The sequence below is a fragment of the Corvus hawaiiensis genome, chromosome 16 (genome assembly GCF_020740725.1).
Source record: "Corvus hawaiiensis isolate bCorHaw1 chromosome 16, bCorHaw1.pri.cur, whole genome shotgun sequence".
NCBI lineage: Eukaryota > Metazoa > Chordata > Aves > Passeriformes > Corvidae > Corvus > Corvus hawaiiensis.
The window spans coordinates 7,230,570-7,258,013 of NC_063228.1; the positions used below are offsets into that span (position 1 = coordinate 7,230,570).

Consider the following 27,444-nt stretch of genomic DNA (forward strand, 5'->3'; position numbering starts at 1 on the left):
TTAGAGCAAAAGACAGAGATTTCCAGATAAAGTCATAGAATGACTGAGGATGGAAAAGAACTCTAGGATCACCACGTGCAAGTATCAACCCATTGATAGATGATTGCAACACTAATTCTGGAAAATTCCTATGATGGAGGTTCCACGCCCTCCTGAAGCCACACATTTTAAGTGTACATTCATGAAAAGCTGGCCCTGAAAATCCCTGCAGGGAGGACTTTACCTGCCCCAAATTGTCGAAGTTGTACTTCCTCCGGACCCATTTGTAGTGAGCGTTGGTGCAGTCGGCCTTCGTGGTGATGTTTTTGACATCAGGGCCATCACAGTAGTAGAACTTGCCTTTAAAAAGCTGCATTTGAGAACACAAATTAAAAAAAAAAAAATGAACAAAACCCAAGCAGCTTTAAAAAGTCTGATTTATCTTTCATTCCTTTAGAGGAGTTCATCATTAGGTTCATCTCCTAATCCCGAGATCCTTGCTGGGAGCAGGTGCCAACCCCACCCTTTCTCCTAAAGCCTGGCTCTTCTTCCCCAGCTGAAATCTTCCTTTGGAGGTATTTCAGCTCATTATTTCCACCTCAACCCAGCAGGTGAGAAAAGCAGCTTCTCTTCTGCAGCAGTTGCTTAGAGGCAGCCACGGGGAGGGAAATACTCTACCTGGACCCCTAAAATCCCAAAGATGATGAAGAAAGCACAGCAGATGAGAACAATATTCCCAATAGGCCTCAAGGAGGAGATCAAGGTTTCCACCACCAGCTTCAGACCTGGGGCTCTGCTGATGACTCTGGAAAAAAAAAAACGACAAGACAACGAAGCTTTTAATTGTTCTGTTATCACCGAGCTGCTTCTTGTCTGCTCTCTGAAGCTGGCACAACCCTCCTCCACCTGCAGGCAGCACTCAGAGACAATCAGGGACTTCTTCAGACCACCAGAACGTTCCCAGTCACATCAGATGGAATCCAAGGAGTGACAGCTGGGCAGAGTGAGGAGGGGAGACTCCCTATGGGCAGGATCTCAGAGTTCCCCCGCTGGGGTGTTTGTACCTCAGTCCAGGGGAGTGATCCCTGCAAGGGCTCTGATCCCAGCCCAGGGACACAGGCAGGATCCTCCTTCCTCTCCCAACATGTGAACAGCTTCCCAGCAGGACTGGAGAGCATGTCTGGTGCTCCTTCTGCAGTAGTGGCCATGACAACTTTCCAAACAGAGTAATTCCAATTTGTTTCCTAATGAGTTCCTGAACTGGCTCGTAGCTAACAGGAGCCTGTGATCAACAGCTCCACAGCCAAAGGGTCAATCCCGTTGGGAAGCAGCTTCCTGGTGTGCTCTGAGGCAGGTTTTGGGTGTTATGAAGAACAGGAGCGTTGCTTTCCTGGAGGAGAGCCTGGGGAATGCACTGCTGTCCCCTGGGATGTGTGAGTGGAACCAGCCCAAGCCAAGCTTTCCTGGGAAGGGCAAGGTGGGAGTTTTGCCTGGAGAACATCAAAGCTGTTTTTGGGAGGGGCCTGTGGAGGGTGAGTCCTTGCAGGGAGCTGCAGCTCACACCGATGATGATGCCTTGTGCCTGCCAAGCCCAGAGAAAAGAGTTTTGTGCTGCAGCATTTCCACAGGGTCTTGTTTGAGAGAAATCATGTGGAGACTGAACTGCACCTCCAAAGTGTTAGGAATGGTCCCTGGAGCCATCCTGTGCCGTGGTGAGAGGTGATGAATTCCTTTCTATTCATAGGATCTGGCCTAGTTATTCTCAAAGACCAATTCCCTCTTTCCTACTTCCCTTTCCTTATGAACTGCCTGTGCCCTCAATTCTGTTCCCACTTATGTGGGTCACACAGGGTCACTTGTCCAGGGTGTCCTGGGGACCCTGATGCCACCAGCAGAACAGAGAGGAGTCAGAAACACCGACTAACTTGTCACTAAGGTGGCACAGAGCACAAAGAGCTGTTGTTCTTGAGGTCTAAAAGATTCCCTCTTCCTATCACTCCCACAAGCACAGCTTTGTCCCAGAAAGTTCACGGGTTTTTGGAGGTGACTGTCTCATTCCCCTGAAATTTCAGTAAAAAAAGGCTCCTGGTTCTTGCCAAGCCGGACAAAACCACAACAGGAGCTGATACAACCCCCCCAAGCATTCTCACTCTTTGTTACTGCACAATCACAACCAAAACACAAATGAACTTTACTCCTGTTCCCAAACACCGAAGCTCTGCCCTCCTCTGCCTTGCTCAGGGAGGAGCTGCTATGCAGGGATATTTGGCAGGCTCAGGAGAGCAGGGAAGGACGCTGGAGCTTATCAAATCCTCATCAGCACCTGTTCAACTGCAAATCCCTCTTTGCTGGGGAATGCCTGGGAGGTTGTGCAGCTGAAGAAGGAGCCAGAGTGATTTGGAAAGGGCTGATAAAAATGCAGTGTGGAGGAGGCTCTGACTGCACTCACTCCAAACTCCAGCCGCTCGTATCCAAGCTGGAGAAGATGAATTGGAATTCATTTCACTGTTTTCAAACAGTTTCTCACTGAGTTTAGAGCTCCCCAAAGATGCTCCTACCCGTGCTGTATTTCAGTTTTTCGTCTTGTTAAGCAAGCCCTTGTGCATTTCCCCCACGCTCTGATTTATCAGCGCGTACCGCAGAGGTCTCAGGGTCCGCAGAAGCCTCAACACACGAAGGACTCCCAGGATTTTGGCTCCTCCTGCTGATGCCATGGACACGATGATGTCAATGATGGATACAAAGACCAGGACTCCATCCAGGACGTTCCAGCTGCTCTGCAGGTAGGTGTTCTCCCCAGAGAAAAAGCCAAGGGCCACCACCTGCAGCCAGGAGAAGGGAGACATTGAAATCTTCACCCAGATCGTAACTCTGGCACGGGCTGGTCTTTGCCAGAATTTGCTCTGAGCCGTGGGATGGAGTTCTAATTACCTTAACCATCATTTCAGCCACAAAGATGGCAGTGAAGATGTAATTAGAGACACTCAGGAATATCCTTTCCTGGAAAGCACAGAACAACAAAGAGAGGCAAGTTAGAAACCCAACATTTATCTTGCAGGGTCTGGTCCTGAGGAGATGAAGACCTGGATGGTGGCCGGAGGAAGGAAATGCCTCTCACCGTGCTCAGGGGGTCGATGTCTGGTCTCTCCAGAGCTATGGTGATGCAGTTGAGGAAGATAAAGACCAGCACCACGTGGTCAAACATTTTGTGGGCAATGACCTTCTGGCACATCACTCGGAACCTGCAGCAAGGTGGGACAAACAGATCCTTCAGAAGTTTGGCTCAGGAATAGGCTCCTCCCCAAAAGCTTTCTGCAGCTGTGCCACCAGCACCAGCCCAGGAGGTGAGGCAGCATCTCCCCAAGCTTCGGCCATGATCATCATTAATTATTAATTATTAATAATGCTGGTGAGGCCACTGAAGCAATGGAGTGAACCACACAGTTCTGCCCACACCGAACAGAAAATGTGACCTCCAAATCAGGGACTGGATTTCTAAAACTCTGAAGGATTTTTCCCAAGGGGAGACTCGCTAGGAATGCAGTATTCCATCACCTCAAACACCTGCTGGGCTGGAATTTCACTGGAATTTCTTACCTGTTCTGTGGGGAAAACAAGTAGAGGGACCAGTCCTCGTGAGTCTTGCACCAGCGGGGTTTGTAGGGCTCCAGGGCTTTGCGGATCCGGTAGCAATAACTCTGGATAAAAAAGAGGAAACACCTTTTCTTCCTCTTTTATTTTCCTGCCTCTCCAACTTTCACAGTGTTTTTGTGGAAGGAGGGGGGCAGTAAATGGCTTTTCATTGTGACTGTGGGCAGTCACAGCTTTTGGGACAGAGCTGTGGTGGCCATTGTCACATCTGTCTGAGAAAATAAGGTGGAAAGGGGTGGAAAAAGGGAGGACATGGGCATGACAAAGCAAGACTTCTAGGCCCAAGTAATTTTGAGATACAGAGTTGTTTTAAACCCCAAAAGGCCTCAAACAACCAAAAAGTTAAGTGGAAAACATTTCTTTTTAGATTTTTGAGCTTTCATGACACCAAACAGCTCCTGTAAGTAGAGCTATTCACCTGTTGTGTCTGCAGCTCATTTTTGGAGGCATCGTGGGCCAGCGGGACAATCCCAATCAGCCCAAAAATGAGGCATTTTTGGAAAAAAGGAAGTTTTACCTCACGGGACACCACTGCAATGTCCCAGCCCAAAAAAGATCTCTTAAAAAAGGGATCTTTCAGAAGTAAAGGCCCATCCCTTGGCTCAGGATCGCCATTCCCGACCCTAGCCTTGAGGAGATAACGCATTTCCACGCTGGATTTTCAACCATCCTTCCCAGGAATGGAAAAGCCACTTAAAACACGAGCACCCAACTCCCGCAGGACTCACATCCTCCATGTCATCCTCGTAGTCCAGGGCATCCTCCTTGTGGCCATCCACCCTCAGGAAGAACTCTCCGGGGCCGTGGCCCATCTTGCCATTGCAGTCATGGAACTCGGCGGGCAGCAGGGCCGCGGGCCCCAGGCCGAGCTGGCGCACGGAGGGCACCCGGAGCAGCTCGGGCAGCTCCAGGGAGCCGCGGTAATCCAGGGATTCCGCCCGGCGGGGCAGCGAGGGCCGGCTGAGCGTGCTGGACTTGGCGTCGTCCGAGTCATCGTCCGTGCTGCCTTTTCCCTCTCCGGACAGCAGGGACTCCCGTTCTCCCGACTGGTTCTTCTTCTTGAGGCTCGGGGCCCTGCCCAGGCTGTTCCAGCTTGAGCGGCGGCTGCCCCAGTTGCTGCTGGTGCCCCAGTTGACGCAGGGGGAGCTGCGAAGGCTGGACTGAGAGAGAAGCAGACGTGGGAGGAGTGGTTTGCAGGAGGAAGCCAAAGGATTGGGGGTGTTTTGCCCAGAGTGGTGAAAGCCATGTCCTCCCCTTCCCGGTTTTTGCACCGCTCTGGTTCCAGCCTTGAGATGAGAGCAGCTGGCCAAGGCCACACTGAAGGTGCTCCTGGAGTACACCTGGAGCACAGCCACCAACCCTCTGTCCTGGCAACATCCACTCCCCATTAAAAACGAACCCAAAGACACTGATAAGTGGCATTTTGCTGAACTGATGTTTTCTTGCCTCACTTTCAAGTGCTTTCAGCTCACAACTTCCCTGCCTTCCAAAGGGAACCTGAGTCACCCAAGGGCCTGGTGGGAATTGTGCCCCTATTTCCATTACTTTCCCTCCATTTGCTGGGTGAGGACGTGGAGTGAATGTTTCTCCTACACAAATTTCAGCGCGTGTCCGTGCACTCGGGCAGGTACCAGGTAATTCCCAGGATGAGGGAGCTTAAGGTCAGAAAAGCCAGGAGGAAAACTCCCTTTTCCCTCCATGGCTTCCTCCCAGCACAAATCAAGACAAACTGCCTTCCTCCTCCTCCTCAGTGCCAGCCAGCTCTCCCCTGACTGCTTCATCTGCCTTGGGCTGGTGGCACCGCTGCGCTCCCCGGGAAAGGATTGGAAGGATGAACATCCCTCTCCAGCAGCTCACAATCCCATGAAAGCCCAAGGCAAACAGCAGTCATCTCTGTTTTCTTTTCAAAGGCAATAGGTTGACTAAGCAGCTTAGCAAGGGGGATGGTGGCTGTGCCTCGGCGTGAGGAGCCTTCACGGTCTGCTGCCTTGATTTGAACATGATCTCGCAGTTATGGAGCGGAGGAGTGGGACGGATGAACAGCGGCAGAAATCCACTTTGCCTGGTGCCTCTGCTCCCTGTTTGCACAGAGCTGCCCTCCTGCCCCCCCTGCTGCAGGCACAGCTGCCAGAGCAGCAGCTCCAGCCAGATTCTGGTGCAATCCAGCAGCTCATCCCTTGTTCCCTCGATTTCCCTCCAAAAGCGCTGCTGGACCATAACCAGAGCTCAAGAGAAAATGCTTCATCCCCCTGACACAGCGTAAATTCAAGATACAACCCTAAAACACCAGGGTGGAAACAGGTCCCATCCTCACGGGAGCACCTGGCAGCTTCTCCAAGACATCCCCAATGGCCAGTGTGGTTGGAAAAGATTCCTGCTCCTCCTCTGAGGGGGTCAGTGGTGTCACTGCATGAACTTATGCCTTCTCTAGGGTTATGTCTCTCCTGTGGCATGGTTTGGCAAGGGCTCCCAGAGAGGCACCAGGCAGGAAAACGCTGAGTCCTGGTACATCCCTGTGCTCCCTTTTCACCCTCACTGTGCTTGGCTGTTCTGTGTCACTGCCCTGCCCCAGCACTGCACACCCCGACTCAGCTCTCCTCCCGTCTTTCCACACATTTCCCACCTCCATCACCCTGTGTTTTATTTTCCAGCAACGTCTGTGACAAATGTCTCCCATGACCCTGAGCTGAGCTCAGTGGGTGCTGATAACACCAAACTGGTGGGATCAATCCCTGTAAGGGCCATTCCCTTGATCCTTGTGGCTCCCTTCCACCCCAGAACATCCCATGACCTGGAAACAAAGACCTGTGACCCCGTGCTCTGTGTCACTGAGGGGGACTTGTTGGCCGCAAGAACCTACCAAGGACTTCTGGTCGTAGCCCGTGGGCTCCAGCGAGGCGTTGCTGCCTCTCCTCGAGTCCCCGAAGGCGTGCAGGGAGTCCAGGTGTGGGGAGCACTTTGGGGTGGGCATCGGGGTGGCCGCCGTGCGCATGATGATGGGCGGGGGCATGGCCCCCCTGCCCTCCAGGTGCCCGTTGGGGGTGACAGCCAGGGAGTACATCTTCATCTCTGCACAGGAGGGGACAGAGGACAGCACGTGAGGGGACACTGCTCCTGGGGACCTCCAGGAGCTCTGCCAAATGGAGTTGTGGGCAGTGAGATTCCCCCCACTGCGTTGAAAGGCAGCAGGTGAACGTCACAACCTCTTAAGGGGCCTTTGGGAACTCAGTGCCCTCCAAAGGAACCACGGAATTATAGAATGGCTTGGCTTGGAAGGGACCTTGAAGATCATCTCATCCTGTCTCACCCCATCTCCTCATTCCAAGTCCCCTTCCACAGGCAGGGATGCCACCCACTAGATCAGGTTGCTCCAAGGCCCTGGAGCCTTGAGCACTTCCAGGAAGTTTTGCTCTCTGTTCCTTGGGATTTAGAGAGTGGAATTACAGTTTTGGGGCTAGCAGAGAATTTCCAGGCTGAATTCCACCTAGGAAGTTCACCTCCTGTCTGTGTCATGCAGAGCTGCACAGGGATTTGTATGACTTTGGAATGTGCCTGAAGTTCCCTCACGGGGAAGGCAAACACTGAGGACAGGAAATGGAAGCTGCTTTTACACCCCCACCCACAACACAGAAATCCAATGGCAGAGCACTGTGGCAACCCCAATGTAGGTTAAGGGGGTTCTGGGGTCCTGTCGGGACGGCCGGACGTAGACGGTGACGGATGGAGACGAGAGATCTCTATAGGCAGGTCTTGGGACACAGCCGGTTTATTGTAAAGGGCGTGGGTATTGGGGCACTGCTCAGAGCTGGTAGACTCAGCTCTGAGCAGGCCCAAGAGAGCAAGAGAGTAAACGGGTGAGAGAGAGAGAGAGAGAGTGTAGGAGCAAGAGTGGAAGTGGAAGAAGAGGAATGAGAATGAATAGAAGAGAGAATGAATAGAAGTGAGAATGAGAATGTCTGAAGTCCTGGTTACAATACAATAAATCATCTTCTGCACTGAATATTCTAATTGTCACTAACCAATCTAATACAAGATACAAATCCTATAGCATTTACATACAGCCTATAAGAGTTCTTATATTACCATAGAGTGTTACATCTTAACTTCTAAAAACTACTCTTTGGACCCCTTCTGCTGAGCTAGTAGGGTCTGCTCTGACCCTTGGACCTGTTTGCAAGCAGAGGGTATTGTTCCATCAAGAGGGGATTACCTTCAGTCGGCCATACCATTGTTTTCTAGTTGTTCAGTAACTAAGACCTGGTATTTCAAAAGTGGCTTTCATTTCGATGTTGCCTGTAGTTTTCATATTCCCAAAATCTTTTGTCAGGCAATCATATTTCCAAGGCTTTCCTGTTTCATCTTCCCCAACACCCCAAAAATCCACTATTTTAGCTGTATGGCAAGAACAGGCAGCAAAAACCAATACTGCCACTGAACCAAGCCAGACCTAACACCCCGAGCCCTGTGGAGTCCTGTAACAGAGGCTGGTGTCAAACTCCAGACTAGAGCTGAACCAGCTCCTGTTTTACCAGGCTGAGTGGATCCTGGCTGCAAGTCACAAATCAACTGATATTCAGAATCAGCCTTAGGAGGGGGAAGGATCAGCAGGGAAGCAGTTCGGGTCTGCAGGGAGAAATCCAAGTGAGGGCTCTGTTTGTTCCTCTGGGGGCTCTTGCAATACAATTGGCTTTAATTGGATCTGTTCAGCTGCTGCTTTGTGCACAAATCCCTGATCTGCACCCCAGAAATCCATGGGAACACTGTCGTTCACCGTGAGGGTGGAAATTTCAGCTAAAATTTGCTCATCTGCTGTACACAACCCTGCTGCCCCTGTGTGTGTTACACACCAAGAGCTTTGCACTGGAATTGTTAAAACCTTTTTGCTGTCGAGTAACCAGCTGGCCCCTCTGAGGCTCATGGGGACACACAGTCACCCCTGGACTTGGCCTGACAGCACGTTCAGCCCTGTTTTCTATTTCTGTGTTGCCTGAGCAGACGTGACAATATCTATTCCCTCCTGAAATCTCTCATTATTTGAAGCTGGTGCAGATTTGGTGCTGTGGGCTCCTTCCCAACCATTTGCAAGGGACATTTGATCACTTGGTGTTGGGGATTTGCTGCTTCATCTCCAGACTGAGCAGCTCCATCACCTCTTTGTGATCCAGCTCTGCCTCACCTTCCCTGACAAATGATTCTGCCCCTTCCTCAGCTGAATTCCATCTGCTCCCCACAATCAACATTTCTGTGGCCGAAACGAATCCTGCTTTAGAAGCATTTGGAGGCATCCTAGTAGAGCCCAAGCTGGGAATCAAAGGAAACAGGAACTGAAGTGGCTCCTGTTTACCATCATTCACTGTTAACATGTGTGATCCCTTCTTGTCACCCCTCTGGCTGCAAAGGGAAGGCTGTCACCTACAATTCCATGGTTTTGGTACACCAGTGCAGTGTGGGCCTTCTCTCAAATCAATTGCCAGGCCCCCGTGGAGCACAAATGAGCAGCAACATTTTCCATCCATCAAACCTCACTCGAATGCATTTTGTGTGGGAAACCAAAAGGAACAGATGAGAACATGATTGATTGGAAAAGCTGCCGAGAAGTGGGGTGAGAACATTGCTGTCAGCAAAGCACTCTGTGGTAATGGTGCAGGAGGAAGGATGAGACGCAGCTAAAAATTTCTTGGGGAAGTTTAAATTAGAAAAACATCTGTCTAAAGGAAATATCAGCACTCATTTAGCTTCCCCTACACTTTGCAGAGCTGCTCTGGTGACTTAGCTATCAGATTAATTGCCAAAAAAACCAGATTCTTCCACTTGCTGTGGGAAGATGTGGAAGCAGAGTTGTAGCTCCCAGATTCCCAGGAAAACGCAGAGACAAAAGCCCACCTGTTGCTTGGAAGTCTTTCAGCTTCTCAAACTCATCCTCGAAGTTGGCAGATGTCTTGTCCTCATCTGTGTCTGACCTGTTGGCATCTCCCTGCAGAGAGGAGGAGGATAATTAACAGACCCAATTAATATGGGTTCCTCAGCAGCTCAGAGCTGCCTCTGCTCCCTGTGGTTGGTTGAAGCCAAATTCCCTCTGGAATGATCCCAGGCAAGTCCCTCTTCCTTGTTTTCACTCATTTGGGAACTGGGACAGACAGGATGATGCTGTGGCTGTCAGCACATCCCTGTACACTGCTCCAGCCTCTTGGAAGAGCAGATCCCAGGGGAAAACATCCCAGAGCAGCTGGAATTGCAGGAATGACTGAAAAGCCTGGCAGGGTGGGGTTCCTTGTTTGCACTCTCTGTAATCCCAACTGAAAGCACTTTGGGTTTGATGTCAAAGGATGTCAGAGGGTTTTAAGTCTGTATTTGACAGCACTTTAAGTTTGACTTAGATCTGGAAACCCTGATTTGCTTCCTCCGTGCTGGCTGGGAACAGATTGTTTTGGGAAATCTCTTGGCAACTTGAGGTAGAGGGAATGAGGCCAGTTTGCCTGGTAGCCCTGCACCATCTCAGGACAGGGAACAGCCACCCTCACCCTGCCTTTCCTCCTGGCAGTGCCGCTCATTTTCCCTTTTGTACATATCTGCTACCAAAAATGATCAGCCTGGGACAGAGGAGCCGTCCTCAGGTTCTCCTTGCAGGGGGAGGGATTCCAGCAGAATATCAGCAGGACTCTGGCCGGATTCCTCAGGACTGCAGAAATCTGTGCAAATTGATAGCAAATGGCTGGATTAAAGAGCTGATCCCAGAAAAAGGAGCACAGTTCCTTGCCTGGTGCCTGAACAAATCCCCACGGCTTCCAGAGACACGGTGCTGAAGTGGCAGTGAGCTTCATTTTGTCTGTGATTTATTGCCGAGCGCTGCAGCCAGGATGACTGAAAGGCTCGAGCTCCCTGATTCATCTTCTCTGTTTCAGAGCAGAACCACCAGTGCGGAGTAGATGAAAGATCTGCACCATTTTGGAAGGTTTGTCTGCTCTCCCAGAGCAGCTCCAGGGGAGGTTTCAAAGTGACATGGGAACGGTGTAAGCACAAATACGCAATTATGGCCCTGTTTGAAGTCTGGCTACTTGTGCTAAGCACAAATGTACTACAAATGGGTTTGTGGCCATTTAAGTCTGTTCTCTTCTAGGAAAATTGCTGGCAAACTTGCTCCAGAGGCAGAGCAGGACCTGGAATCAGGCTGAGAGCCTGTGCTATGGTTCACAGGACAATTTTTAGTGTCCTTGCTGAAACCCTGCTGATGGTTCTGAGTTGAGAGCAGCTCTCAGCTGCACAAATCTCCCAGGAGTCCCTCTCCAGATAAATAAAAGAAACACCTGAGCAAATGGAGGAGAAATTCTCCTCAGAGACTCCTGTGACTGCTCAGAGCAGCCCTGTCAGAGGGCAAAGTCAAAGAGGTCAAAACAAGAATTCTGCCGCATTCCCAACGTAGCAAGGGAACCAGAGATAACAAAAGAAAACCCAGCTCCACTGAGAATTCTTCTTTGGTTTGCAACCAGAGCAGCCTGGCTCGGCAGAAGGTTCCCTGCCCAGGGCAGGGGGTTGGAACCAGGCCTTTAAAGTCCCTTCCAACCAAAACCACCCCAGGATTCCATGATTTCTCAGTGCAAGGCTTGAGAGGAGCCCTGGGAGCTGAAACGCAGCCCAGAGAAGGCTTTTCTGTAATTCCTCTCCCTGAGATGAGCGCCGAGCCCACAGGCCTGATGTCAGGTTTGATAATAAATGGGAGTGGAGAGCAAAATGTGCCCTGCAAATGTCATGCCTGTGGTTGCCAGCATTTGGGGAGGCAGCGTGGGGTGAATAAGCCAGGCCTGGAAAAGCAGAGCTTACACACATTTAAATCCTGGTCCATAACAGCTCTGAAAGGAGCCATTAGGGCTGAGCAGTGAAACCACAGCCATTTGTCTGGAGGGGTAATCAGGCACTCAGAGAGTTCTGCCCAGCTCTGGCTTCACATCAGCAGGAGGTTCAACCTCCCAGAGGGCAGGGGAGGAATGAGATCTGTTCCCTGCTAAGCTCCCTGCGGGCTGCCAGGCTGCTGAGCAGAGGAAACTTCTGCCTTAAAGCATCATCCTAAATATCTGGGAATTTCACGTTAGGAACCTGGAAACGGCTTTCAAACAGCTGTGCTCGTGGCCTTAAACATCCCAGAAGGGACAGAGTTCCAAGGAAAGGCCTGGACTCAGAGCCAGGTCTCCTCCTGCCCGGTCCTCAGGACTAGGACTGGCTGGAACATGTGGAATCACAGAATATGCAGTCATGTGTAGCACATAGTCCTTCATTCTCCTCTGGAATGATGGTATTCCATGAAAAACAGGCTGGAAAGGGGTAAATATCCCATTGTGAGCACTTCCACCACACAGGTGGTTTCATGAGGGGAAAGTCCTGCTTAGCAGCCCTGATTTCCTTTTAGGACAAGGTACCCACCCCTTATCAAGGGAAGCCAGTCGATTTAGTCTTTTTGGGTTTTAATAAAACTTTTAAATATATTGAAAGCCTGAGTTCCACCATAAAGAAACACAAACCACGGGATATACAGGAGATTTGGTGAGATTAAGCTTAATCCTAAATTATTCCTTCTAGATCACACAGCAGGCTGTGTAGAAGATCAAAGTCCTGGTCCCCCAATTCCCATCCCACATCCAGTGCGCTTTAACTGCAAAGACTGGATTCACAAGAGCTTCACGTGCCCAGCACAGATCATCTACACCCCTTAAATTTAAATTTAGGGCTGCAAAGATTGATTCACAAGAGCTTCACGTGCCCAGCACCATCATCGGCACCCCTTAAGTTCACATTTCGGGCTGACTGCACGGGTGGATGTTTTCCCTGACATGGCTCATCCCCACATGTGTGTGTCAGTTCTCTGCCCCTCCCTCTGCCTGGATCTCTCACCTCTGCCTGGAATCCTTCCACCAGGATGGCCACCAGCAGGTTGAAGAGCACGTAATTGCCAAAGGTCATCAGGGCCACGAAGTAGAGGGCGGCCCACGAGGAGGTGGAGGCCATCCCGTTGTACAGCACTACGTTCCAGTCCTCCTGCGTGAGGATCTGCGGGGAAAGGGAAGGGGAAGAGCCTCAGTGACTCCACTCCTCTGTGCACAGCAAATCCTGCCATTTTCCCTCTCCTTCTGACCTTTCCAGCGAAACCACTCGCAGGGCTCAGGAGATGAGCCAGCAGAAATTGCCTTTATTTAGGTCTTTGCATGTGATTTCAGGTCACATTGTAGAAATGCCCCTAATTTAGATCTTTGCACCTCTCCTGGCCAAGCCTCCCCTCTCTGCGGGAAGGTCTGGCACTCCCCTGCCCAGAGAGGACTGGTTCAGATCCCAGATAGCCAAACGTGAAGGATGCACTGTCCTAATCCCATCATTTCATGGAGGTATTGCCTCCTCTGATAACCATAAGCAGATAACAGACCTGAGGCCACAGATCTTGTCTCCTTTCAGGCTGCTCTTTAGCAGACAACTGGAGCTGAAAGGAAGGGTAAGGGACAGGATATTAAATGACATTGGGTGGCTCCAGAAACTCAGGGAAGCAAAGTGCTTTCCTTTTGGTAAAAACACTGGGCAAAAAACACCCATCACTGCCAAGCCTTGCTCTGAGGAATCTCCCTCAGGGATTTCCACTCTCCAGCTTCCCTGGAGCTCAAAAATCCTGGAGGCCTTAGAAAAATGGATGACAGGCTCATGTTCCACATTAATTCTTGCAATGAAAATGGCCTCAAACCCCCTGAACCAAGGTGGCTTTGGGGACAGCAGTGCTGCACTGAGTCATGCTGCTCAATAACCTTCCTGGGACACAGGACTGAGCCCTCGTGCTCCGTGCCAGCTGCATTTCCCAAGGGATTGGTAGGAGAAATGCAGCAATCTGTGTGTTGGGAAGGGAAAAACGGGAACCTCTGAGGCTGGGGCTGATTTGTCCTTGTTCCTCCGTAAGAATTTCTCTCCACAGTGAAGGCTCTGGATTTCTGAGTGACACTGGGCTGAGCACCTACTCTGCCTTTACAAACTTTATTTCCACTTGTTGCACTCAGATTCTAAAGCCTGAGCTTTGAAACACAAAAGTCTAATCTTTATGTTTAAAAGACCCTCAAAATGGCAGCTGATTCCTCTGCTGTGGGACCCGCCAGGAATTTCAGGCACAAAGCAGAACCTGGATGCAGAGAAAACACAATTTTTTATATCAAGGCTTTCCCAGTACCTCCAGCTCTGATTTGTGAGGGGATTTGTCACTCCCAGTTACACAGAATGGTTTGCAAAGGGCATTTTGGGGACAGTGAAGGAGACGGATCTGCAGAGCAGGAGCAGGATGGGCAGCAGAGAGGAAAACAAGGATGAATTCCCTCCTCAGACTTTCCTTTTACTGATAAGAGATATGGACAGCGCTGATTTTGAGTAGATTTCTTCTCCATCAGGGCTTTTAGACCCCGAAACGCCATCTCTGCCCTAATAACTCTACAGTGCTGCTTCACTCCAAGTTTGACACCTCCTGGAAGACTTTTGTGCAATAAAAGCTCCTCATGCTCTCCCTTAAAATGTCCCCGAGGACCCAGAGCTTACCTGGAACACAGTCACGATGGCCCAGAGTAAGGAATCAAAATTCTTCCTGTCTGGAACTGTGTCTCCCGTGTCGGTTTTCAGGCTGAACTTGCATCCAAAAAGGTGCATGCCAAGGATGCTGGAGTGGGGAAAGAGGGAGATGGGAGAAACACGTGGGTGAAACGTGGCTGCTGGGAGGATTGCAGGGGTTTTATGGATACTTTTCCACTCCCAGTGTTTTTCTGACCCTGCAGTTTGGTTCTCCTGCCTCACATTTCATTCCAGTTGTCTGCACTGAAGGCAAATCCAGGATTTCCTTTGTCTGGAGAAATGACAAACCATGTTGCCAGCTCCCTGGTTTCCAAGCAAAGGATCCTGAGGGCCATTAGGGGGTCAAACAGACAGAAATCTTGGGGTCTGCACAACTTCCATCCCAAATCTAACACTGGTAGGGTCCAGTCAGTGACAGGCACAGCTCAGGATCCTCTGAGGGGCAATTACTGCCCATTTGTGTCCTTCATTGACTCTGGAATGACGGTATTCCATGAAAAACAGGCTGGAAAGGGGTGAATATCCCATTGTGAGCACTTCCCCCCCACAGGCGGCGTGTCCCTGTCCCCACCCACGCATCCCTTCAGCGGAACAACGCCTCGAGGAAGAGCTGCCGGCTGAAGGAGTACCTGAAGATGAAGATGAAGAGCATGAGCAGCATGCAGAAGGTGGCCACGTTGTCCATGGTCTTCATGAGCACCACGAGCTGGCGGCGCAGGGCGGGCATGAAGCGCACCAGCTTCAGCACGCGGAGCAGCCGGAACGTCCGGAGCACGGACAGGCCCCCGTCCGACTGCCCGATGATCTCCCAGACACTGCGGGGACACGGCGACAACCCGCTAGGACCAGCTCTGCTCCAGGCAGCTGCTTCCCTCCAGGAATCGCCCCTTTTCCTGCTCCTCTCCTGCTTCTGGAAAAGCACCTTCGCTCCCCAGCTGTGCGGTTGCGCCCCTCGTGATACAGCTTATCTCCTCTACAGCTGGTTTTGCTTTAAATTCCCTCCTTAATTCCCTTTTTTTGGGAGTTCTCCATGTCTCCTGCTAGGCTGCACCACTACAATAAGGTGGATCACAGTTTTGCCCCAGGAATATCCATTCCTGTGACTTAGGAATATCAGCACAGCTCTGCTCATTAAAACAAAGTGTGTTTCTTCCAACATCTCTTCAGAGAATTAGGGAAACAAATACCACTTAAAGTCAGTGGGATCAATAGTTTCGTGTCTCTTGAGGTGTTTATCTCCCTTTAGAACATCCCGAGGGATGTTTTGGGGGGTTTGGCTCGATCAGGCCACACCACGACCTTTGTTCTGAACCTTGAGTGCTCCTCCCTTGTCTGAATCAAAGGGATGTGCTGAGGGCACTCTCCAGGTTTACACCTCTGTGTCCCTGGAATTCTTTGTCCCAAATGACTGATTGAGGGCTGGTCAGAAAGGATCCCAGCACAGGGGTGTGGCTCCCATGCTGTGGCACCCCCCGTTTAGGCTGGGACAGTGTCCCCTGGAGAGCACAGCGGAACACGGCCCTCCCTTCCCCTCCTGCTCGGCCAATTCCAGCCGAGCTGGGATAATTTGGGAGAGGGAGGACACGCTGCTGGGATATGGACTCTCACACAACTCCTTTCCCAGGACCAGCCACGCTGCACTTCAGTGGAAAATCCACCCCGGTGCCAGATGTGTGGCATAAATAGACTTTGCTCTCCAGGTCCATTTACTTTGGATGGCCCTCCCAAGGACAGGATTCTCAAAGGCCAGCACAACCACAGCACATCCCAACCCTGGATGAACACGTGGAACGTCACCTCTGATCCCTATCCTGCTCCCCAACCCGTCTGAGCCCTCAGCGGCAAAGCCACGCTGGGGAAAGGACCGACAGTGACCTGATGACCACGATGATCCCGTCGAAGATGTTGTAGGGGTTCTTGATGTAGCCAAAGATTCCAAAGGCCAGGAGTTTCAGGAGCATCTCCAGGGCAAACATGCTGGTGAAGACGATGTTGCTGATCTCCAAGGCGTTGGTCAGCTCATCTGGCTATGGGCAGAAAGGCAACGTGGTCAGAGAAAACGGGAAAGGCGGGAATGTTCCTCCCGCTGGGATTTGTGCTCCTTCTGGAAAGCCATGGAGAAAGATAAATGTCTGAGGGAACAGCAGATAAACCTCGTGGAGAGTCCCTGTGAGTTTTACTGGAATCACAGGATCCCAGCCCAGTTCTGGAGCAGCTGGAGAACAACTGTGCCCAATCCAAAATAATTCAAGCTATGCAAAGGAGAGGGCTTGTTCATTGTTCCAAGATGGAATTAGCCAGGGCATGGCTGGAATGACTTATGTGCCTGGATTCCCATGGATCGGTCTGCTTGCACGGCACTAACTCCAGCAGAACTTTATGGCTGCTGCTACAGCCAAACCAGGAATACTGGTTTGGATACAGCAATATCAGCACAGCTCTATTCATTAAAATAAAGCCATTTTCTTCCAAAGAGAATTTGGAAAAAAAATACCACTTCAAGTCAGTGGGATCAATATTTTTGTGTCTCTCGAGGTATTTATGTCCCTTTGGAAATTGTCCCCAAAACCCCAAAATGGGTTTTCCTAAAACCAGCAGATTTTAAGTGACAGCAGCACTGCCCTGAGTGTCAGGATTCCAGCCAGGATCAGTGTTGGTTTCTCTGAGTGTACAAGACTTAATACAGCTCAAATCCACGATTTTTCCATGCCCCTCCTCTATCCCAGCACCACATTCCCTTGGGCTCCAACCTTGTTTCCAGATAGAGCCAGAGATGTTCCATTCCTTTCTTGGGAGGTGCAGCAAAGCCTGCCCAGTGCCCAGGCTCCCAAACGGGGCACGGACAGATGGGAAAAGGTGGCATTGATCTGCTCACTCGCTGGAGCTGCTCCTTCCAATGGCACCAGGCTCTGCAATGAGCATTGCTCGTTCCAGGCCTGCTCTTGTGCCAGACAAAACGAGTCTTTTTCATTTCCTTTTCCTCAGTGTAATAACATTGTCTGGGAAAAGGTGAGTTTTTTATGTCTGACTCATCTCCTGGATTGATAATCATTTCCTTTATTCCCCATCTCTCGTTAGGGGGGTAAAAATTGACCCTTTTTGGGGATGTTGTCGCACTATTTGAGGCTCTAAGGAGAAACTGCTCTAACACTGTGGCACCATCACGTTGAACTCCACACTGCAAATCCAAACCCCGGCAGAGGAAGGAGAGGATGAAGGAGTTAACCGGGATTCAGGAGGAGCCCACACATCCCCTCCAGCCCGTGGGCTGCTAATGAGCCATCACTCACTGCTAAATGACTCCCTGCAATCGTCTGTCTGCTGCTCACCCATTTATCCAGGGGGAAGAGCACTCAGAGCTCCTGGTTCTAATCCATGCACTCCAATTGCCACGGGATACCGGCAGAAGGACTGGCAAATGTTGGGCTCTTTAGTCTCCAGCCAGCACCTGAGCAGCAGGGCCCGATTCCCTCACATCAGTCAGAGCTCATCCATCCTATTCCTTTCCCTCATGATGCCAAAATAAAAGAGAGGCAAAAAAAAAAAAAAAAACCAACAACCCAGCTGAGGCTCAGGGCTGCTCTGGGATGGAATTTAACCAGCTCTCCACAGAGACTGATCCTAAAATAGCCCTGCAGGCTCCCAGGCTGTCCCGCTCCAGGCCACAGTGGTGACAGGACACTGTGCTGGCAGCGTCCCCGAGCTCTCTGTCAGGACCTGGCACGTTCAGGGTCCCCCCGGGCGGGGTTGGACGAGGGAATTCTTGACAAGGAGCAAAATAACTCATTAAAGTCTCGTGTCCCTGCAGGCACAGACTGAGAGCTCCTGGAACAGGGTGTTGGTGGCAGGCTGAGGAGGGCTGAGGCTGGGAAATTAAAGGCAATCATCAGGAATTACCCAGAATCCCAGGATCGCTGAGGTTGGGAAAGACCTCCAGGACCATTGAGTCCAAGCTGTGCCCGATCCCCACCTTGTCCCCAGCCCAGAGCACCGAGTGCCACGTCCAGACATTCTTTGGACACCTCCAGGGATGGGGAATCCAAACCTCCCTGGGCAGTTCCAAGGCCTGACCGCCCTTTCCATGGAGAAATTCTTCCTGATGTCCAACCTGACCTCCCCTGACACACCTTGAAGCCATTCCCTCTCATCTCGTTGCTGACTGTCTGGGAGAAGAAGCCACCATCATTCTTGACAGGAATCTGCACCTTGGTGGGTTTGTTCTGTTTTCCCTGCTGTTTCCCAGCACTTTTTTTTTGCTGGGAAACATGGAAAAGCTGCCCACTGCTGTTCCCAGAACCTTGTCCTCTGCCACAGAGAAGCAGCCTCACCCACAAAAGGCAAAAGTAGTGTGGGGTTCTCCAAGCTCCCCTTGCTGCTGCCAAGAGCCACAATTTTATCGTGAAAATTGGGCTTCCTGGTGATCACTTCAAAATCCCTAATCCTGGAGTGATGTGGATAGAGAAACACAGAATCACTAAGGCTGGAAAAGACCTCGAAGGTCATCGAGACCAGCACGATAAGACAATCTCAGAGTCATCACCAAAAAATTCAGTGTTGAGTCTGAAAAGCTGAACGACCCCCAAAACACCTCAGGCAAATAAAAGGAATCTGTACATTGTTATCCTCCAAAATCCCAAGTTTTCTAGGGCAAACCCAAGATTTTCCCGTGGCCTGTGGAGCACCGAGCCAATCCGGAATTTATTTCCCAATTCCCTTTGACAGTGCGTGCCCTTCTTGCTCTGTCTCCAGCACCGTGACTTCTGCTTCCTATGGAAGTTCAGGAGAAAATCCGCAGTGATCTGTGAGAGGAGGGGAGAGAAGCCAGGAGGGACAGGGACAGGAGAGGACAAGGAGGTGGCCTGGAACGTCAGCAGCTGTGACCAGGAGCTGATCCAGCAGATTGGAGCACGGGAGGACGCCTGGGAAAGGTTGATGGACGGCTGACACTGCAAAATCACACCTCAGGGATCTTCATTATCCTTTTGGGATCATGTCTGGAGCAAGGCAGCACCAAAGTGATGACAGGGCCAGCTGTGAGCAGGGATGTTGGAGCGGGATCCTGCCGGGACACCAGGCAGGACCCGGACAAGGATGGATAGCCCTGAACGGCGGCCAAGCTGTGCTGGGAGCTTGGGGATTATTGGAGTGGAAGCTGAGGAGCAGATGAGCCAAAGATCCAATGCTCCGGCCTTCCAGGGTAATTCCCTTCTCCTGACACCAACGGGAGCCCGGCAAATGGGGATATTTTTATTCCTTCTGAAATGGTTTATTGCTCCAAGCGCAAATTTCCCGCTTTCTTGCTCCCCGACGAGCAAAGGGTCAAGGAAGGGACACTCAAGATGGATTTGGCCATTCCCCTGGAGTCAGCCACTAGGAGCCACTGTTGGTTTTTTGTCCGAATTAAAGCCAATCCCAGAGCAGGAATTCTTCCAGGAGTCTTTTTCTCTGGGTGAAACAAAGCATTGATTTGCTGAAAACAAAGCTTTTCATGGCAAGGATTATTTTCGTCCAACTTTCTGGCTGGAAGAAAATGAAATTGCAACAACACTTTCAAATTGCTGCAATCTCTCCTTTTGACCTTCTCAGCACTGGAAACTCCAGGCTTTTGGCTCGGGAAGTGGTTGTGTCACGAAATGCAGCTCAGATTGGGATGGGTAACAAAGCTTGGCAGCAAAATGAGGCCCTTCCATGAGAGTTGGTCCAAAGTGGTGGTTTTTGCTTTTTGCCAATTTTTTTCTAAGCCTTAACGACTCTGACAGGGAAAATACCTGCCCACCATTGGGCTCCAAGCTGCATCAGGGAAAAATTCCTTTTCCAAACACGGAGAGGGAGAGCACGACCCCCCAGCAGCTCTGGGGATCTCTTTTTGCTGCTGCTGTTACTGGCCTTTACGTCAGTCCAGGATTCCGGAAGGTGACCTAGCATTGCAGGAGGATCCAAAATGCTCAGGAATGCCTGGATGATGGGAGAATTATGGCAATGCTGGCATGAGGATTCCCCACTCTGGATGTGGAGGCTGGAACAGGAATGACCATGCTGGGAACTGTCACCAAAAACGAGCACAGAGTGGTTTAACCCCAAGTCCCACTGGCAGGTCCCAGGGAAGGCTCAAAAAAAGTTCAGATCTGAATGTAAACTTTATAATTTGAGATTCAAATCATCCTTGGGCTGCAGGATTAAGTTTCCCACTATTCCAGGGAAGGGCAGGAACTGTGTGGGATCAATTTGTGGGATTTCAGCATCCTTGAGTTTAAAGTAAGAGCAAGCCTTGACTGCAGACAAAACACGTCTCCCCTCTGCCCATTCCAGAGGTTCCAAACGATTCCAAACCGTGCTTTTATTAGGGACAAACCTCCAACAGTTCATTCCGAGTTCAGATAAACAGACCAAAAAATCCTTTCCGAAATAGTTTAAGTCTGAAAACCTCGGAAGCCCAGACCCTTTCTGAGAATCTGCCACTTCTGGTTTTAGCAAGGCGCAGCACAGAGCCCAGAGCCTTCCTGGAACCACGGAATCCAATAAAAGAGAAACCCACGGTGCTCAAATTATCGATGGCTCCTCTAAGCAGAGAGTGAAGGAGTGAAATTTGCAGCCTCAGATTCTCTTTGTGCACCTGAATTACCGCAGCTCTCCAAGGACTGGGATCTCTTTGTGCCTCTTTTTCCTCTCTCCCATCTTCTCCTTCCTCTCCTGTGGTTACTGCACCCACCAGCTGCTATTTTACATAATTTAGGCTCAATGCCAGCAGGACAACTGGGCACCTTTTTGCTCTGAGACCTGCTAGAAATAATCACACCTGCATCCCTCACACTGGAAAAAATGGCTCTTCCACACCACCTCCCTCCTGCTGCGTGACCAGTGAAGTTTCCAGAGTAAAAGATGTGTTTTTCCTCAGAAATCCCCCTCCAAAGCAGCTCAACTTTCCCCAAGCCCGAGAGCTGAGAGTGGCAGAGCCCCGAGGAGCAGTAAACAACTCCAGAACATTGAGTCTCATAAACATCCTTTGCACTTGGGTTGTTTTTTCTCTAGTCCCGAGCCTAAAGCTGACAAAGGGACTTGGAGCACTTGTTTATGTTGGCTTTTCTGCTTTGTATTTTGCAGTTTAGCCCTCAGAGGCTCTGACCAGGCACGGTAATGATCTGTCAATCCCCGCTTGGCTCCCGGGCACTCCGTGTTTCCTCCCCTCGCCTCATTTTTGGGCAATTATAACTCTCCAATTACCAGGTGTTCCATTGCAGCAGACTTCACCTGTCTGCAGCTCCATGCCACGAATTAAAATCCATAGGGAATGCAGAGAGAGACAGGGAGGGGAGAGGAGAGAAGGAATCCAGGGATTTTAAAGACCATGCGGTCCCACCTTGGGACACCTTCCGCTATCCCAGGGTGCTCCAAGCCCCATCCAAGCTGTCCTTGGATACTCCCAGGGATGGAGCAGCCACAGCTTCTCTGGGCACCCTGTGCCACATCTCACAGGGAAAAACCTGAGCATTCCCTGCATGAGGAACAGAGAAGGAGGGAAGCTGTGACATCTCCCAAGCGGGGACTCAGTGCTGCACACTGGGACAGGCACAGAAGGGACAGGCTGCCCTCCACTCTGCAATCTGCTCGGTTTCATTTACAGCTGTGTCATTCCCATGCCTCTGAAGCAGGCTGGGAAAAGGTCCCTTTCCAGGGAGTTTCAGGAGCCAGGAGCTGGCAGCGGAAGCAGAGCTGTCAGGGGCTGCAAGTGACACCCCAGCAAAGATGAAGGCTCCGTTCTGACCTTTATTTTCCTCTCCTTCTTCGCTTGTCAAAGATCAAACCGAGCAATTCTGGTATTTCTGAGGTAAGTAAACAACCCAGCGAAGCAAACGAGCAGAAACCCTCGAGCAATTGAAGACCTGGCTGCTTCCTCCTCTGCATTCCCTGCCTTCACAAAGGAGCCAAACCAGGAATAATGCAAGTGGGCTTTCCAACTCCTGCATTTGAAAACATCTCCCATATAAACCATTTGGATGAGGTTTATTTACTACAAGATCAGACTCTTCACATCTTAAAATCAACTTCAAACTGGTTTAGTCAACCCAGACCACAGGAATTGCCTTCCTTTATGGGACATAACTTCCTAAAAAAAGGGTTTGGGTGGTGTTTTCCCAGGCTTGTGAGCACAGTTCAAAGTTATTTCTGCTCTCTGGCCTTGGAAAGGGATCAGGGACTTGAACCCGGATATCCCAGCCCTGGAAACTGAGATATTTGCTATTTTGGGGTGCCACTGCCCTGAATTTAACAGCCAGACACAACCACAACCTCTCAGAAGCACAAGTCCTGCTCAAGAAGGGTTCCTCTGTTCTTAGTGTCTCTCCTAAAAGTTGTGGCTTCAAGGAGCTCGTGCTTTCCACCAAAAAAAAAAAAAGTTTCACTGTGAGATTTCCAAGTGGGCTCTGCTTCAAAGCAGGCTGGAAACAGAAGGAAAAAGAGATCTCCTCCTTGTGCCTGCTGATGGATGTTCCCTCTCCGGGTCTGGAATTAAAAATGGGGAATTTATTCTCTCAGTCACCTCCGCTCTCAGGTTTTATGCCTCCGTCTAAATGGGATCCTTCATGTGGAGCGATAACACTTTAATTGAAGATAACTGATGGTAATTTTTCCTCCTTTCCATTGACCTACTTGATCTCCTAATGCTCTGTAGAATTCCTTTTAACTCTCTGCTCCACGGTTCATAATTCCATACCCAGATGCAAAACTCTGCTCCTTCCTGGAGCTGCCAACAGGACATTGGGGGGATGGAGGAAGCATGAAAACCCAGAGGCAGCAGAGTTCAGGGTCTCCAGTAGCGACCAGATTCCAAAGCCAGGAATTCCCTGAGATTTTTGTGCCAGTCCTTCAGGTTTGGATATTGGGAAGGGATTGTGGGCGGGAAGGGTGGCACAGATTCCCAGAGAAGCGGTGGCTGCCCCTGGATCCCTGGAAGTGTCCAAGGCCAGGCTGGATGGGGCTTGGAGCACCCTGGGATAGGGAAAGTTGTCCCTGGGGACAGTTCTGGATGAGCTTTAAGGTCCCTTCCAACCCAACCCATTCCAGGATTCTCTGTCTCCTGGCTGCGAGTGTTTTCTTCAGAAGAATCCCTGGATGCCACATTTCCCTCTACTGCAAGAAGAGCCACAGAGCAGAGTTTGTTCTCTGGGATAATCAACTCCTCCGTAGCTTCCTTCGGAAGCTTCCCGGGCGCAAGGTCCCACGTGGCAGGACATATTTGCAGTATTACTTTCCCATTTCTCAGTTTCATTCAGCAAAATGCAATTTCATTTCCAGTGACATAAATGCCAAGCAGGATTAGATCAACTGCTGCCTCCTGCAGCCTCTGGAGGACGGGACCTGGGCAATCTGAAATGTTATCAGCAGAACTGTTTGGAAAAGCAGGCCAATCAGCCGGATTACATCCGGACAGAGGAGCACTTGGAGCGACAGATGGCTCCGAAAGAATGAAAACAACCCACCCAAACCTCCAAAACAATGCCCCGAAGCAGGCCAGAAGTGCTCGGGTTCAGTTATTAAATAAGAAGTCACAGCAGGAAGGGGCCAGCTCTCCAAACAAGCAGGGAATGGCTCCAGCAACGCCCCAGGAGCAGATGGGAGAACTGGAATCTGCACACTGGTCCCACCTGTCAGGAAAAAGAGGGAAAATGGGAATACAGCTGCACGGAGGCCAGGGAACATCTCCTGGGTTGGGCGCAGGGATCGCCCTCAGCAGAGCCTCAGGAGATGCTCCGGCACCTTCCCAGCATTCCAGAGCCGGCCCCGTTCCTGGAGCCTTTTCCCTGGAAACAGCAGCAGGTTTCTCTCCGCTGCCATCCCACCCTGCACGGCCTTGGCTCCTTTAAAAGCCTCTGGCCAAAATCCAGGGAATTCATCCAGCCTGAATCATTCCCATCCATATGTTGAGGAGCCCTTCAAAGCACCAGCGGACCTGCCGGGCGGGACATCTCGGAGCATGGCCTGGGCTGACTCTCATCCAGGAGATTTGGCTTCTCCCTCGCCATAAAAAAACTACATTCACACAAGGAATTCTCTCCACACAGCTCCTGCCCACTGCAAAGCTGTTGCTGACCACGCTCTGCGCTGAAGTCAATAATTAACGGCCCCAAAATCATCAGCCTGAAATCAGCTTTGTTTGGCTGGTTAACCACAAAGGATTAATTTTTAAAAAATACTGCTGCATTCCTACTGATTTACCGTCCTTTTTTTATGTATTAACAAACATACTTTTATATTTAGGCTGAAGATATCTCGTATTGTATTAATTAGAAAGAAGAACGAGGCTCTACCTTTTCCTTTCCGGTGTGAGCTGAGCGCTGGGATATGAAGAGATGGAATATTTAAGCTTGGGATACACACAAAACCCACGGGATATTCTACAGCCCCTCGCAGGCAAAAAGGAACACAGAGACCCTGCCTGAAGGAACCTGCACAAGAAATGAGGGTTAATAATGGATTTTCCTTGGAAAAATCCTCCACAGCTGCCCGGGAGTTCCGGATGCCCATCACAGGTGGCACCACGTCCACTGATGGTGGCAGGACATGCACACAGAGAGAGCAAAGAACCATTTCCCAACTCTTTGATGCTACTTTAGCAACGATTCCATGATCTTTATCCTGGCTCTCTGAAACACCGGGATCAAAGGCCTCCGGGTTGTCATCAGCAGACAAACCCAATCGAAGTTGTTTACTTCGGCCGAGTTAATGGCACTGGAAATATTTAATCAAAAAATGGACACGCTCCCCCTCTATTACTGCCAAGATGATTCAGAAGGGGCCACTTAAATCGGGTTTGTCAAGCCATTACTCATCCCCTGCTAATAGAGCTTTATGGAGAGTCCCTTGGAAAAAGGCACTTTTGGGATCTGCGGGCTCCGCAGAGATGAAACGCATCGGGAAAACATGGCAGGGGCTGCTGCTGGGAGGAAAGACGGGGATGGGCTTGGTCTGTATCTGAGAAAGAGCTCGGCTTAGTCATCTGTGCAGGCCAAGGAGAGGAGCTGGAGTGGCTGGAGGGGGAAATGGGTTCAAGGAGAGGCCAATTCCTGAGGAAAACGGGAGCCAGTGGCTGGACCCGACCTCTGAGTGCCCAAGTGGGACATGAAGACATGGGAGAAAACTGGGAGAGACTGGAAGAGGTTCAAGGGTCTTGGAATAGGAGAAGGAAACGAAAATGTTGGAGGACACCAGGAGAAAATCTGGGGGTGTGTGTCATTTGGGAACAGGGAGCTCTCTACAGGTTTCCCTTTGGAAAACAGAATCCCAGACCGGTTTGGCTTGAAGGGACCTTAAAGATCACCCAGTCCCACCCCCGACACCTTCCACTATCCCAGGTTGCTCCAAGCCCCATCCAACCTGGCCTTGGGCACTGCCAGGGATCCAGGGGCAGCCACAGCTTCTCTGGGCACCCTGTGCCAGGGCCTGCCCACCCTCCCAGCCAGGAATTCCTTCCCCATATCCTGTCTATCCCTGCCCTCTGGCAGTTTGAAGCCATTCCCCCTGCCCTGCCACCCCAGGCTCTTACAAACAGTCTCTCCCCATCTTCCTTGCAGATTCCCTTCAGGCACTGAAAGGCCACAACTTGGTCACCCCAAACCCTTCTCTTTTGCAGGCTGAACAATCCCAATTCCAGTTAATCCCAATTAACCAGGAACATCCAGCTTCTCAATGCCATGAAACCTCTGGCCACCCTGCCAAGGGAACACTTGATTCTGCCTTACAGCCTGAGGATAGACCAGCCGAGCTGAGCTCTGTTTATTGTGATTTTTGTGACACTGGACTGAAAAGATCCCTTGGGATCCAAGGATCCAAGTCATTCCTAGGGTGGGTCACTCACGTTTTCCATGGGCTGATGAAGCTCAGGGATATCCAATGGGGAGAGCACAGCTGGAGGAACCTCCTGCCCTTTTATCTCCCAAGACTGGACTGCACTTGGTACAGCCCCAATTTGATGCAGCTTCCCAAAGAGTTTAAGATTCCAAGGTTTAACGGCACGGAAATGCTCATCTGCAAATCCACAGCTGTAACCCAGGCAGCAGCTCCTCCGTGCTCAGATCAAACATGCAGCCAGGAGAACAAATCCAGGCGAAATCCACTTTTCCTCCCCTCTAGCGAACCCAAAGCGACCCCAGCAATCATTCCAAGCTTCTTTTTGTCCCGGAAAGCACAAAGCTGTGACAGCCCAGGGTGCTCCAGCCCGCAGCCACAGCAGGCAGATGGGAACCTTGGAGTTCCACGCTGTTCTTCCGAATGAATTATTGATCCCTCCTTTTAGCCACGAGCACCGGGCTAGAGCAGCAATTAAAGCCCACCCACGAGGAGCAGGAAGGAAAAGCAAGAAGACAAAAAGGTACAAAAGCAGAGGCTGTGTTTGCCAGCAGCCTCCGGCACGTGCAGCTGGCACCGGGGATGAGCCGCTCCTGGGGGCTCCTGCTCCAGTTTAGCTCAGGAATTATGGAATCATGGAATGCCCTGAGCTGGGAGGGACACACAAGGAGCAGAGTCCAGCTCCTGCCCTGCACAGCCACCACAAAAATCCCACCCCGTGCATCCCTGGGAGCGTTGTCCTGGAGCTCTGGGGCCATGCCCATTCCCTGGGAAGCTGTTCCAGTGCCTGACACCCTGTGGGGGAAGAACTTTTCCCTAAAATCCAACCGAAACATCCCTGGCACAGCTCCACCAGGGAGCAGAGCTCTCCATGGCCCTCAGGAGTAGCTCCAGGCCCTTTGTGTCTGAAGAATTTAAAAATAACAACAACCGCCACCGACATCCCTCCTGCTCCCCAGGACAGGAGCAGCTCGTTCTGCTGAGGCGGGGAAGGGCTCCAGAGGTCAGGAAGGAATTCCAAGGCAGAGCTGCCCTTCAGCACAGTTGGATCACCTGGACACTGCACTGAGGGAAAGCTTGGAATAACCAAGTGGGAGCACAGAGCAGCAGGAGAGCTCAGCGACTCCTGCCCCTCATTGCCTGTTTGTATCCTATGATCCTATCCAGCTGTTTCACCTGGCACAATCCCTCGATTTCAGAGTCTGGAGATGGCCCAGTGCTCCCACATGTTCACCTTCTTGACAGGAAAACCTCCAATTAACTTCTACGAAACCACCACCAATATTCACAGAGATCACTGCGCTGGCCCGGCGCTGTGCTTCTCCCGTCACACTTATTCCTAGCATTGGGAGAAGAACACAAAAGTCTGGAAAATAGGACTTCAAACTGAGG

At 50.8% G+C, this 27,444-nt stretch overlaps 1 protein-coding gene across 2 annotated transcripts in view; it reads right to left on the reverse strand.

The window, feature by feature from the left end:
* CACNA1H (calcium voltage-gated channel subunit alpha1 H) overlaps window positions 1–27,444 on the reverse strand; it is a 161,569-nt gene that overhangs the window by 31,416 nt on the left and 102,709 nt on the right. For both annotated transcript variants that reach the window (XM_048320802.1, XM_048320801.1), the window contains exons 11-23: window positions 16,087–16,238; window positions 14,841–15,026; window positions 14,182–14,299; window positions 12,514–12,669; window positions 9,514–9,604; window positions 6,491–6,699; window positions 4,359–4,790; window positions 3,577–3,677; window positions 3,098–3,221; window positions 2,911–2,979; window positions 2,617–2,801; window positions 658–784; window positions 224–349 (exon numbers count right to left, since the gene is read on the reverse strand). In XM_048320802.1, coding sequence (XP_048176759.1) covers window positions 224–349; window positions 658–784; window positions 2,617–2,801; window positions 2,911–2,979; window positions 3,098–3,221; window positions 3,577–3,677; window positions 4,359–4,790; window positions 6,491–6,699; window positions 9,514–9,604; window positions 12,514–12,669; window positions 14,182–14,299; window positions 14,841–15,026; window positions 16,087–16,238 — 2,076 coding nt within the window. The remainder of the gene's footprint in view (window positions 1–223; window positions 350–657; window positions 785–2,616; window positions 2,802–2,910; window positions 2,980–3,097; window positions 3,222–3,576; window positions 3,678–4,358; window positions 4,791–6,490; window positions 6,700–9,513; window positions 9,605–12,513; window positions 12,670–14,181; window positions 14,300–14,840; window positions 15,027–16,086; window positions 16,239–27,444) is intronic.